Here is a 13232-nt window from a genome sequence, read left to right as displayed (position 1 = left end):
GAAAAACAACAGTTATTTATATAATCTTATCCATGGTTCTGTTTTTCTCTGGGTACCCCACCCTCCACAAACCAACAGCTGAAAAGCTGGATCTTGCTGAGAGCCCGCTCCTTTCCCATTTTCTTCTGGGCCTGGAACTCAACAGAAAAGCCATGTGAAATGCGACTTGTTGCAGGCATGAAATCAGCAGTGAAACCAGCCAGTTTCCATACAAAAATACTGTGCCTTTCCCTAAACGTGGAATATGAGTATAAAACAGTGCAATGTGGAATGAGACAGGGTTTCCGAAGAACAGAGCCATCCGCCTCGTGCGGGACATGGGTGTCCTTGGTGGTACTGCTGTTGCTGGTGGTGGTTTAATGCTTGTGAGCGCTCAGGGGCTGCTTCAGCTTTCTAATATAAGCACAGCCTGTATTTCTCTGTTTACCCTCCTTTCCCCTTCTCCTGCTTTGCCTAGTAAGGCTGCGAACTCTTCGGTGCAGGGGCTGTCGTTTATCATTCAGTTTCTAGAACTGGTGAGGCTAACTCGGTGCCAATGAGCAAATAATAGCTGGTGTTTTCATGTGAACTTCATTTTTCCTCCCCCTCCTTTTTACAAGGAAACATACAAACAAGACAGAAGGGGAACTGGTCTTGTTGGACAGATGGAAATTCTCAATTCAGGCCGAATGCAAGGCTTCATGCAGACCCATCTAACTCATGGAGCTTAACAAAATTTCACTTCCTCCTTCTCCCCTCCCACCTACCCAATCCCCGATTCCCTCCAGTAGCTGAATTCCCTGGATTTGGGGAAAAAAAACCACCCCAAAAACTAAAAGAAAATTCGCTGCATGAAAGCTAAGGGGTTTTTTTTTGATGGTAAGTAGAGGTGCACCTCTTGACTTCAGTGGGTCCTGGGTTATATCAAGCCAGATTGATGTTCTCTTCTCACTTCCAGGCTGTACTGTTCTAGGGTCTTAACGTCCCACAGTCTCTGATGCGTTTATCCTGACAGTGCTCCTGGCAGATACCGTTATTCCTATTTTATGGTGGGAAACTGAGGCAAAAGGAGTGGCGAAGTGCTGTGCCCAAAGTCACACGGGAGCACAGATGCTTGAGCCCAAATTAGCGCTCTCACTGTTGGGTTTTCCTCCTAATTGTGGGTTTGATGCTGAATCTTTAGATTTTGGACTTTAACCTGTTTCCTTTGAAACGCTGAGACTGTTGCCTCAGGCCAGAGAAACTTGCACCAATGCTACCAAATACTTTGCCAGCCAAAGGTTTTGTCTTACTAAGGACTGTGATCTGATGGGCTGGGACAGGCTGTTTTCACTCCTGCTCTGTGGTACAGCAAAGGTTTAACACAGGTATATTGAATGCTGGTACTAGGGACTGATTCACATCCACAATAAATCTTTCTTAGAGTATTTTTCTATGTCTTTTTTGTTTTAGATTGAAAAACTTTTCAAGCAACGACCTGGCATTCTCCTCAGGGAAAGACTTTGGAGAAAACAGTGGACTGGCTGTGTACGTAACCGAGGCGATTGATGCAAGTGTCAATTGGGAGGACATCAAATGGCTTCGAGGGCTGACCTCGCTGCCCATCGTCGCGAAAGGAATCCTCAGGGGTGTGTAGCTCTGCCGCTCCCCATGGGGGAGGCGAGGCGTCTCTTCTCACGGAGGCATCAGGGAAGGAAAAGTGCTCGTGTTGGGGAAATTTCGATAGAATTGCGTTACTTTTTTAACAGCAAGCATCTGCTTTGCTGATAGGGAATATGGTGGGATGCACGTTCATAATTCTGTGCTGTGCCAAAACAGAGACAAAAACAGTCAAAGGGAAAAAAACCCTTTTCTTCCTCATGCGTGGTTAGGAACCCAGCAACCAAGACATTCACAGGAGCTGCTTAAAGAAGTACTTGGAGCTGTCAGATGGTTTGTGTGTCTGTGCCACGGGGTGTGTTTACCTTGATGCTCAGTAGGTAGGGACCAGAGCCACCGGTCACTAAACTAGTCAGCTGGTCGGCTGGCATCGCGTCAGTTATATCTGACATCAGATGCAGCCAGGAAGACTGAACTTGCTCTCTTCATTGCGCCCGTAAACTCTAACTCCGACCCAAGTCATACACCACACAAAGGGAAGCAGGATTTCCATTCTTTCGAAAAAGCACTGAACACCATGGTTTCATTAAGTATGGATTATTACTGTAATCATGTCAATAACTTAAGTTTGGAGAAAATAATGTAGCAAAATACTTTCCTAGAGATGAGTTGTGGGACATAGTAGAGAAAATAAAGGCTAGCAACCAAAACGGCTGCTAATCCAGAGTGGTAAAATGTTCTGCTCCAACATTTCAAATGACTTTTCTGCTCTTATTGCTTAAAGATGAAACTGTTTTCTGTGTTGAGATGGGACTTTGGTGGAATGAAGCCCAAACTGGCAATGTTTTTTTAGTGATGCCAAAATTTCCCTCACCACAGTGTCAATAAGCTCCCAGTTACGGAAGGACATATCTTGTTTGTTTGGGTTTTTTTCTAGCCGATGATGCTAAAGAAGCCGTAAAGATTGGGGTAAATGGTATCCTGGTGTCAAATCATGGAGCGCGACAGCTTGATGGGGTCCCTGCAACTGTAAGTGCTGGTGACAATATGCAGCAGTAGTCTCTCGTTCTCTCCACCTTTTGCCTTCTTGTTTGCTTCCTCTGAACACGTGGCAGCTGGAGGAAAAACCTGTAAATATGTTTGTTACATGCCTTAACCCACGAGCGGTCGTCTCTTTCCACTTCTCTGTGTATGTCACATCATGCTCTGAGTTAGACACGGCCTTCCCTTGGCCAGATCAAACAAAAACAGCACAGGAGGTTTTACAGGTGGCTGTTTCTTTGAGCTACCTGGGCACCCTCTCCTTGGCTGCAGCACCCTGCATGGAAATCCAGAAGAGCAATCGCAGATTGGGGTATTATTGTCAGTTAATTATTTTAAAAATTGGAAAGGCTTTAAGAAATTTTTTCCCATCTCCTCTTTTATTTCTCCTTTCCCATCCTCCTTTGAAAACGCCTTGTTGCCTTTTGCAGTTCACTGAAGGTTGTACTAGAGTTGTTTTTCCCCTTTAATATTCTTCAGAGACTTCTGAAAAATTAGAGAGTTACAGAACAGCTAAAGGCAGAATGAAACTCTCCCTTTTTCTCCTTTCAAACATTTTCACCTCTGGAAAAGGTACAGAGTGGTTAAATAACAGTTTTTTCCTTTTCCTTGTCGTGCTACCGCATACCTTTTCCAAAGGTGAAAAGGGATTTGAGAAGTTTTCAACTGGCAAAAAAGAAAGAAGCAAAGGAAAATGAAGAAGTATGTGTTCAGGCTGAAGGAAAACCCCCCAAATTCCAGTCATCACTCATCTTGCTTCATTTGGTGTGGGAAAGCTGCAGAAGTAAAAAGAAAATGAAAGGGAGGAGAATCAAAGCCCAGTTGTGACTGTTTCAATAGTCCTAATGTGTCCTTGATGAAAAACCTCCTGTTTTCCACGATGATTTTCTGAAGGGAGAGGGGCACAGGTAAGCCCCTTTTCACTGTGGAGCGCTTTGCACTTTATCTGCCCGGCTGTCCCACCGGCATGTCCCCCTGTCCCCTGGGGCACTCTGCTTCTCTCCTCGGGGGCAGCTGAGGATTTCCCCAGACAATTTCCTTCATCTGCTGATTTTCAGAAGTCTTCACGTGGCCTCACTGATCTCCTGGTAGTGTTGGCTGGTTCTTCACCAGTCAAGCTTCGCATTGGGGAGCCAAATGCCAGCACAAATGGTTTTCTAAATGTTTAATGAATTTGAAGCATTGTCCTCTGAGTTGAGGCGTTATCCTCTGAGATGCTCTTGACCGACTCTCTCCAGGTACTCATTTTGAGAAACAAGAAATCTCAAGAAATGCAAATTATTTTTTTTTTGCCAACTGCAGTAGAACAGAAATTAAACTTGCAAAGTACTTGTGATGAGTTATTCCTTTGCAATACCACAGTGCAGAGGAGAAGGCACTATTAAAGCTGATGTGTTCACTGGATTTCATTGTACAAAGAATATATTTCACAATGCAGTTTTCATAGCATAAATTTCTGTACCAGATCATGCTAAACGGTTCTGTTTTAGAAACATAATAATTTGCTTTAATTTCATGTGTTTTCAGAACGTGAGCTGAACCCAAGCTGGTTAATATTTCTAGTGTCTAGTTACACATTGAGGAAATCTATGTTTTAATTATGGTTTGCATCATACTTTAGTTATTATAGCACTTTAGTGTTGCTACAGTTTGTCAGGATGTAGAAAGCGGTCTCTGTGTATGGAAAAAGATCCAAAATATGTTTGGCAAGAGAGCAAAACCAAAGGGAGGGGAAAAAATCACAGCAAGTGCCAAACTTCAAGAAAATTTTAATCCAAATCTAAAAACAAACTGCACTTTCAAGTTTTTTTCCCCCCCATCTCCTAGTCATTTTTTATCCATTAGAAAGGAAATGAATTACATCCGTATTTGAAAGGCATGAATTTGTGTGCCTTTTGTCTTGCTACCACACACTGTTTCCAGTCTCCTTAGTACTTGACTTCCAGTTTTGTGTCTTTCCCGATTTTCATGAATAGGAACTATTTAGGCATTATAGGCATTGGTTGCCCTGTAATTAATGCTTGAGGTTTGAATTCAGGAGGCTCATCTCTTCACTGGGGCCTCTTGCCTGGTGTGGGCATTTTACTGAACTCCCCGTTTACTTATTTGTAACTTGGGACCTGTAAAAATCGTTTTCCCCCTTGTCTTTATCACTGGTTTAGGGGATAAGTAGAGCTTGGTGAAAGTAACATACATGTGCGCTGAAAGAAAGCATTTCAAAACTCAAAGGAAAGATAATTATTTTTTAGATTCAGAAGTTTACAATTATTCCTGTAATCAAGATGCATTTCAAAAGGAAAAACATATTAAAATTTTTCAGCCAACTCTAAGTTCCTCAGGGCACATCCTTCTCTTGCTCCATGTCTGTAGGTACAATGCCTGCCTCTGGACTCCTGGATGCTAGCTGGCCCTTAGTATAAGTGAATAATAAATTTGAAAAAGAAAGCAAAGATGATTATTTAAAAAGTGACAGTGATTCAATTTCATCCCCAAACTAATGAACACTGGAAGTTTGGAGGGTAGGATAAAGGAAAGGCCTCTTCTGTCCTTGCTGTTTCTTACATTCTTCCAAAGTATTTCATGCTGGCTCGTGTTGGACACATGTCATGGGATCAGATGGCCATTTTGTGTGACCCTGCTGATTCTCATTCTATTTATGTGACTCTCCAAATAAATTTGACCTTTGTATATATCTGCTAACATGCTAAGTCACTGCTGTTTTTCAATACAAAGCTGTGTTATTTGTGCATACAGTTAGGTATGCAAATGCTCATTTAGCTTCTTTAAAGCTTGGATCCTTACATAAGAAATCATTCAAAAAATAAATAGGGTTACAGAAGTGGACAAGCTGTATTCCTGGTTTCACTCTTTTAGATTGATGTCTTGCCTGAAATCGTTGAGGCTGTGGAGGGGAAGGTGGAGGTGTTTCTAGATGGTGGTGTAAGAAAAGGCACAGACGTTCTCAAAGCACTAGCTCTTGGTGCCAAAGCTGTGTTCATCGGAAGACCTCTCATCTGGGGCTTGGTTTATCAAGTAAGTTAGAAAAAGCTCAATTTTATGCTTTTAGATACCTAGACTCACTGTTTAGGCTTAATGTACATGTGTATGCATGCGTGCACGTAGGGGTGCGTGTGTGATGGGGTGTGTGTGTATCCAGGCCATCTAATCTAAAATTTGCTATGACAAGTAACCAAGAGTTACAGTTGTGCATAAAACTTTGTTGGATCATGTATACATGTCTGTATCTACACACACGAGCTGTATGTACACGTAACGGTACCTATTTTCCCCTAATCTCCGAGGGTGAAGAAGGAGCAAAAGAAGTTCTCCAGATGCTGAAGGAAGAGTTTCGCCTAGCAATGGCACTGACAGGTGAGACATGAACATTTCCTCTCAGAAATAACCACCTCTGTCTCACATTTCCTCATAGCTTTCATTTGCCCTGGGCGAGACGCTGTAGCAACCTCCAGAAGGGAGATGAAAATGTTTGCAGTATAAACAGATTAGGCTATGGAGAGATGGGAAAAGGACTTGTCATTATCCCTGTCTTACAGATGAGGAACTGAGTAGATTAAGTAAAAACAAGTAAAAATTTTTTTCACAAGGAGAGCAATAAATCCATAGAAAAGTAGTGGCAAATCCTTGGTCACTAGGGGCTGGATTTCATGACAGGATGTTGATTTCTATGTGACAGAGAAAGAAAAGGCTTAGAGTGGGATAGAAAAGCAGGGCTTTCAACTGATATGTACCTTCTCCTCCAGGATGCCGGAGAGTAGGAGAAATTGGCAGGACACTGATACGAGGACATCAAGTCTTGTTTTCCAAGATTTAGGTCTGAAGACTATTGCCTCATGTGTCGTCCGTTGTACAGGAAGTGTGCTACCAGACATAAAGCAACTGCATTCGCTCTTTGGGCCGCATCCTGCAATCCTGACTGAGAAGGGGTGGTCTGTAGGAGAAAGGATTGTTGAAGAAAGGAAGCACTTGTTGAAGAAAGGAAGCAAATTTTACAGGTGTTTCCATATTCTCCTGGGCTCTTAAGGAAAGCTCCTCTACTGGGAGATGTGAATAAAGATGGGCCTTTATACGAGAGCAGTATAGAAACTTCGAGGTGTTTTGCAACAAACACTAATATTAATTTACGTGCCTGGGAGTAACTTTACTGTTAAAATGAATCCATAAACAGAAATGTTTTGATAGCAAACAGCTATTAAAATGCAGAAATTTAAAATGTAAAAGATACTTCTTGCTGACTGTTTAGAGAAACTACACTATAGATCGTAGAGATTAAATCTTGCTTTCTTATGAACGTCGTGTCATTTCCCTGGCGACTATGTGCTATTGCTTTATAAGCATGTGGGCTTGTAGCGTGCAGGCTGCGGGAGCTCTTAGTTGTAAAGAACTGAACAGCAAAGCGAAATTGGGGAAATTCTGCTGTTTAAGTGACACAAACCCCTTTGCAATCAGAAGACCGTGCATTAGGTATAGGTCAGATCCTTGGCTAGTGCAAATCCATGTAGGCCTTTTGCCTTCACCAAACCGTGCCGACTGCACCCAGCTGGAGCCGTGAGTCACATTTTTCACCTGGATTTATTTGCTGACAGAGGCAAGTGAAGGCTGATGCTACCTGGGAGAGTTTATAGGGTTTGCAGCCGTGTGCAAACGAGAAATTTGAATAGTTGAGGTATTAACCCGTAAGTTGGGAAGATCCTAGTGGCTCTATTCAGTTTCCATGAACACCCTTCAGACAGAGATAAATCCTGGTGTTATTCAACTCTGCTTATGCTGAGGATAGAGAGACATACGAGATCTGCTCCTCTGTTCTCTGAACGATCCAAATACACACTGAATTCGGGAGAAATTTTGCAACTGTGAAGAAGATAGGAATAGTTTGATATTGCCAAGTGGCCTTTCCCAAAGTGAGCAGGCAGAGGAGGTAAGACTACTGATCTCATCTCGGGTAAAACCAAGGGCAGCTCTTCATCTGTCTCACTTCTGTTGCGGCTATAGTGATGTTACTGGGAGCAGGGAGAGACCACTGCAGAAAGGTTTTGAAAATCTTGTGGTGGAAATTTAGTGTCCATTTTAAAGGAGGATTAAAAAAAAAAAAAAAAAGGCAAAAAAAAAAAAGCCTTGATTTCACTGTTCTGCTGTCACTGACATCACTGCCTCTACCATTTGTTTCCCATCAGTGTCAGGAGAACTCGTGCATTCTGACTCTCCCTTTTTGCTCTATTTGAGATATCCCTCACTGCGCTTTAGAGGCAGCTTTGTAATAAAATGATGGAATATTTCAATGTGAACTAAAGCTGGGGCTGGAACTCCAAAAGGGGAGAAAACCCAAAAGGCCACATGCTTGCCCTTCAGTTGTAAAATTTGTACTCTTATTTACTGCAGAATGTAGTGTGTTGTGTGAGGGTTGCGTAGCAACAAAATAAAGTTTATCTGTGTAAGGAAATATGAATGTTTCTCAGAGCATAGAGAAGCATAATTTCTGCTGTTTACTGCACTTATCATATCTGTTGCAATGTGGACTGTGTCAGATGTCAATTACAGACTAACTTCATAAAGACTGTTTATTTTAGATAATATAAATGTTACTTAAAAGATAGGGGCATAATATCTTATGTTTACATGTTTAAGATCTATTTCTAAAGTTTAGAAGATGTAGTTTCCTGTCTTTGCCCCAACCAGATTCAAGGAAAGTTCTGTAACTCTGTGGTCCAGGATAAATTCTGATGGTGAGGAAACCGGTTTCATTACTTGTGCGTAATTAACTATTTCTAGTTCCTCTGGGATAATGGGTTTACATTGTTTTTTCCTGCTTGTTATCTGAGAATTGTCTGACTGCCTTCCAGTTCAACCCTAGTAAGAATACACAGACATTAAAAACCAAAATTAGAGCCAAATACTGAAAGGCTGTGGGACGGCATTAACAGAAATGAAATTCATTTGCCTGGTAGACTTCTGTTTATAAAATATTCCACAGTGAAGAGAATTTCCCTTGATTTTGAGACAACCAAACACAACTGCTTCTGGAAATTATTTTAAAAAGGTAGGAATTCTGTTTGGTTTTGGGTTAGAAAGGAGAAAAACTGAGTGCCCTCAACAATTTTAAAAGCTGAACAACGCCCGGGCTAAAAAAAAAAGAATCTACCTCACAGTTACTTCATCTGGAGAAGCTGAGAAGAAAACATAGCACGCATAATAGGTGGTGGTCTTTTTGAGATACGTTAAGTAGAAAAAGACAATATTTGCCTCTAAAATAACAAGTGAACCCAGCAAACTCTTGGGAACAATTAGTCACAATCCTCAGACCCAGGAATAGAGGTAAGGGGGAACAGAAGGTGTATTTTATATTTATGATGCTTTAGTAGATCTGCCTATCTGTACGTCAAATAAGAAACGCAGTGTCTTGGTGGTTTTAATTATAAAATAATTTTCTGACTTTGCCTTGTCTCCATATTAAGCCATAGATACCAAGAAAAAAATGTCTACATAGAAAAAGTTCTAATAAGGGAGGAACAGTGAGTGATATTTATGTACCCAGAAAGACAGCACTCAACTGGTGTGCTGGGTGCCTAGAAAAAAAACCAACCCATTTGGGAGGCTGGTGACTGAGCAGTAACTGAACGGGGTTCCCTAATCCCCTCTGTGGTAGACCAGGAACATTCCGCGGAAAAGGAGATTGCGAATCTTAATGACCGAATATTTATCAGATCTTTTGTGGGCAGAGGAGAGACCATAAGCCAAGCCTGAGAATATGAGAGAGTAGTGTACTTCTCCTGTACGTCTTAGGAGAAAGTGGTATCTCCCAAGAGGCTAAGATGTCAGGCAGGCTTCTACATACTGATGTTTCATATTCAGCCTACAACATTGGTTTCTCTGCTGCTGTCAGTTTGGAAGATCCCATTTTTCTGGAAGCATCTCCGCAAAGTTGTTTCCTAGGCCTCAGCGAGCCTATAGAGGATTAAACCCCCTGAAGAGGATACGGAAGAATGTGGCACTCCACAGAGGATGTGTAGAAACCACTTGGGAGATTTGGAGAGGATTCAGCCCTGGCTTGGGATCTCAACAGATGGACTTGAGAGTACTAAAGTTCTACAGTTCTAAAGAAGACAGTCTGTTTCAAAGTGACAACGTCAGTGAAAGAGCCTGTGACGTTGTCTGGACATCTGATAGAGCATATCAAGGCTAGACATACAGGGAGCAGGGCCCTCCTAAGAAAAAAACAATATGCTTCTGCAAAAGACTGCTTTGAGCTGCAACACCTTGGCGGTCTGGGCCTGGAGGAGAGGTTTGGCTGTATCGGGAACATATTTGCCATGAAAGCCTGGCAGTTAAATCCAGCAGAGGAGAGTGCCGAGGCACGGAGGTGCCGGACTGCAGGCATGGCAGTCTGGTGAGCAGAAGATGGCAAAGTCAATCGAGGGTTGCGAGACCATCTGACCTTTCAGATAAAAAGTGGAGGAGGAGATTGGTGTAGCTTCAGGACAGATTTTACTCTCGCTTAGCCTGTCAGTTCTCTGAAGCAGAGACCTGCTGCTTTTTGAATGCTTGGAGCCTGCGCACAGGGTGGGGAATCCAGTAAGTAAATAACGGGAGTCATAATTCAGTGCACTGAAGCTGAAGAGCTGTGAAAGACATGATCTGTTTTCTTGTGACCTCCACCTCTTGCTGCGACTCTGGGACACGTTATTGTGTTTTATTTTTACTAGTGGCCAAGTCAAACAAATAGCTATGGAACTGGTAAGAACTCCACCTCCATCCCTAACTTTTCAGGTTAAGTGTGAAACTTGTCTGTCTTACTGGGAATTTCTGAACATAAATAAACAGACACTTAGAGTTACTTGCTTTGATAAATGGGCAGTGTAGGTCGAGGCCTGTTGGATATGCAGGCGACTCAAAGATGAAGCAGAGCCGGGGAAGTAGGCAGGAATGGCTCTGCTTTTCTTGGCTTCTCAAATGGTTTTCAGGCTGAAATCAAATACCGAGAGCACGAGGAAAGCTGGCTTCTGAAGTCATGATTTTGCACTGAACCTCACTGTAAGGATATCTCTTATAAAGCTACTTTTGATGTGGAAATTTGGCTCCAAACCACACTGAAGGCCATTATAAATAACCACTTCATCACAGGACACACAGAAGTTGGCTTCCTTGAACACTCCTAGAAAGCAAGTCTAACCTTATTGAGCCATAACCTCAGCTAGTGTAAATCAGAGAAGCTCCATTGACTTCATTAGTTTATACTGATTTACACCAGCTGTGACTGTGGCCCACAATACAGCAAGATATGTCAGCTTTTAAATTCTGTCACTGAGTGTTGAACAAAACTGTTTTTAAAACAAGATTGGCAATCCCAAATTTAGATACTAATGAGACACAGCACTGTAATTGTTTCACGATGCCTATATGTTCCATTTTGTTTTCATTTTGCCTTGCTTCTGTTTTTCTTATCTCCTGCCAAACAGAGAGAGAGTACCACATATGTTACATTCGTAACAAAGATGTTTTGCTGCTTTGAGAACATGTCTTCCAGATGCAAAATGCCTTTGTGTTGCAGTTCAGCTTCTTCCTTTGCATAGGTACGTTGATTACGTGCCAACGTAAGAATGCCCTTGAGGGCCAGCCCCATGTTTCTGTGGGCCCTGGAGCTCTCAAAGGGGCACCTAGAGGCTCTCCCAGCTGAACTTCAAAGATCTTATTCCTCCTTAGGGCTTTCCAGCTCCTAAGTCGTCATGTCAGATGGGGAGGATGAATTGTGCCCAGGAGCACCCCCACAGGAATGTCCCAAGGCCACCGATACATCTCATTTCCTCTGTCACAGTCATACAGGGTCCTTGTGTAGTTAACCATACCCAGTAATCAAGTGCACTGGTGGCACCTTCGTGGTACGGAAGGCTGGCAGATGCCTACAGGTAGTTTGATCAGGCAAGCGGAAGACTGACATATAACCAGACTGACAATGATTGATATTATTATTTTATGACAACAGCAGCTGTAAGTTCCAGTCAAGGTCAAGACAGCATTGTGCGTTGCAAAGGTGCTTTTCTGCAAGCAGAGCCTGAAGAGTAAATTTGACAGGCAGAGGAAGAGAAAGTCTTGCTAAAATGAGGACAGAAACAAAGTGATTTCCCCAGTTAACTGGAATATCTATTCCACTGCCTTAATTATAAATCATGCTGTTCTCTAAGGCAGATAACTCTGAGGTAGATGCCACATAACACAAACACTTAACAACCATGGGAGAAGGTCCACAGATGAACTACAGAGCAGAGGTAGAGCTGGGCCACAGCTAGGCCCTTAACATATGTATTTTTCCTTGCAGAAGGTGGAGCTCTTTACGCAACTGGGACTGTATTTTACGGTCTGCCAGTTGGCCGAGCAAAATCTGATCGTGTTAGCTTTGCAGTACAGGAATGGAAGACCTCTTATTTCTTGCTGGTTGTCTATAATTCAATAGCATACCATGATTCTGCCTTGGGTTCTCCCCAAGCCCCTCAGTATACTAACCCCTGTAATTCTGTGTAGTGTGTTTTATTAGATTTTCTTGTTAGGAGTGGATTGTTCTGGATTCTTGAAAGTAGTGGATTTAAACCACTTGCTTATCATTAAAAAGGTTCCTGCAGACCCAGGTATTCATGGTTAGGTTCATTTCACATGAGATTTGTTTAATTTTCAAGAATTGATCACAAGGACTTCAAAGGAAGCAACATGGTATAAATTTAGCTCTTACACGAATTCAGGATGTGTATTGCACACGTTTCCACTTGGAATGGTTATAAATAAGTTCAGCACGTATTGCTACTGGTCCCAGAAATCTAGCATGGACGTGAGATAAACAATCTTCATAACAGATGAGACCTGAATGCTGATCAGAGTTGGGAATTTGAAAAGCAGAATCATCTCACATACCTGAGTCACCTCAGACTCTCCTCTGAGTCTGTATGCATACTCTAGCAAAGATAAGGTAGCCTGGTGTGTTGAAGAGTGTAGGTGGGGTCTCTATTATAATTGTAATACAAACCGTCACTGACTCCGGAGTTACACATTTGCAGCCTTCCCATCAGGTAGGTAAGACCATCAAAAAATGCTGAATTTGGCATAAGCGAACTCCCTTTGACGAGCTGCTCTACACAGGAACCTGGAAAAACTAAAAAAGCACCCTTCATATTAGAAATTCCAGTGGCAAGCTCTTTGAAAGAGTTACAAACAGAGCAACTTATATTAGGAAAAGAGAACTCCGTCAGTCTCGGGAAAGCACAACAGAATATATCTGCAAATAAAGAGTAAGAGCTGGCAATAATCCACCTCGTTTCCTTACTGCCTATTGGGGAGTTTGTTCCACAGCTCCTAATCCATGGCTGTAGGTCCAGGGGTGCCAGCGTCTGCCTCTGTTGTGGCTTTGCGTCCTGCCTATTGCTGCTGTGTCTGCACCAGCCATTGCTGCAAAGTTCTCGGTTTTGATACCGTAGGGAAGCTGGAACAAAAGAGATGCTTGGGAATTTTGGGCAGAGTCTTTGCTGTTTGGAAATACTTTGAAATGAAGCATGGAGAGATGTGGGTGTTGATGAAGGGCTTTTGGCCAGAAGATAAGGTGTCTCCTTCATTTT

General features: G+C 42.4%; 1 protein-coding gene across 3 annotated transcripts in view; it reads left to right on the top strand.

Moving 5' to 3' along the window:
* HAO1 (hydroxyacid oxidase 1) overlaps positions 1–13232 on the top strand; it is a 365752-nt gene that overhangs the window by 19482 nt on the left and 333038 nt on the right. For 2 of the 3 annotated variants that reach the window (XR_008465485.1, XR_008465484.1), the window contains exons 4-8: positions 1432–1607; positions 2516–2607; positions 5494–5652; positions 5922–5991; positions 6381–8674. Coding sequence is in view for 1 of the 3 variants with exons in the window: in XM_054195602.1 (XP_054051577.1) it covers positions 1432–1607; positions 2516–2607; positions 5494–5652; positions 5922–5991; positions 6381–6451 (568 nt within the window). In the remaining 2 variants the exon portion in view is untranslated. Of the gene's footprint in view, positions 1–1431; positions 1608–2515; positions 2608–5493; positions 5653–5921; positions 5992–6380; positions 11379–13232 lie in introns of those variants that run through there. The other variant, XM_054195602.1, reaches the window with a different exon arrangement.

This window comes from Rissa tridactyla, chromosome 3, assembly GCF_028500815.1.
Source record: "Rissa tridactyla isolate bRisTri1 chromosome 3, bRisTri1.patW.cur.20221130, whole genome shotgun sequence".
Lineage (NCBI taxonomy): Eukaryota > Metazoa > Chordata > Aves > Charadriiformes > Laridae > Rissa > Rissa tridactyla.
The sequence above is the reverse complement of the archived record's forward strand: the minus strand, read 5'-3'. Positions and strand labels throughout refer to the sequence as shown.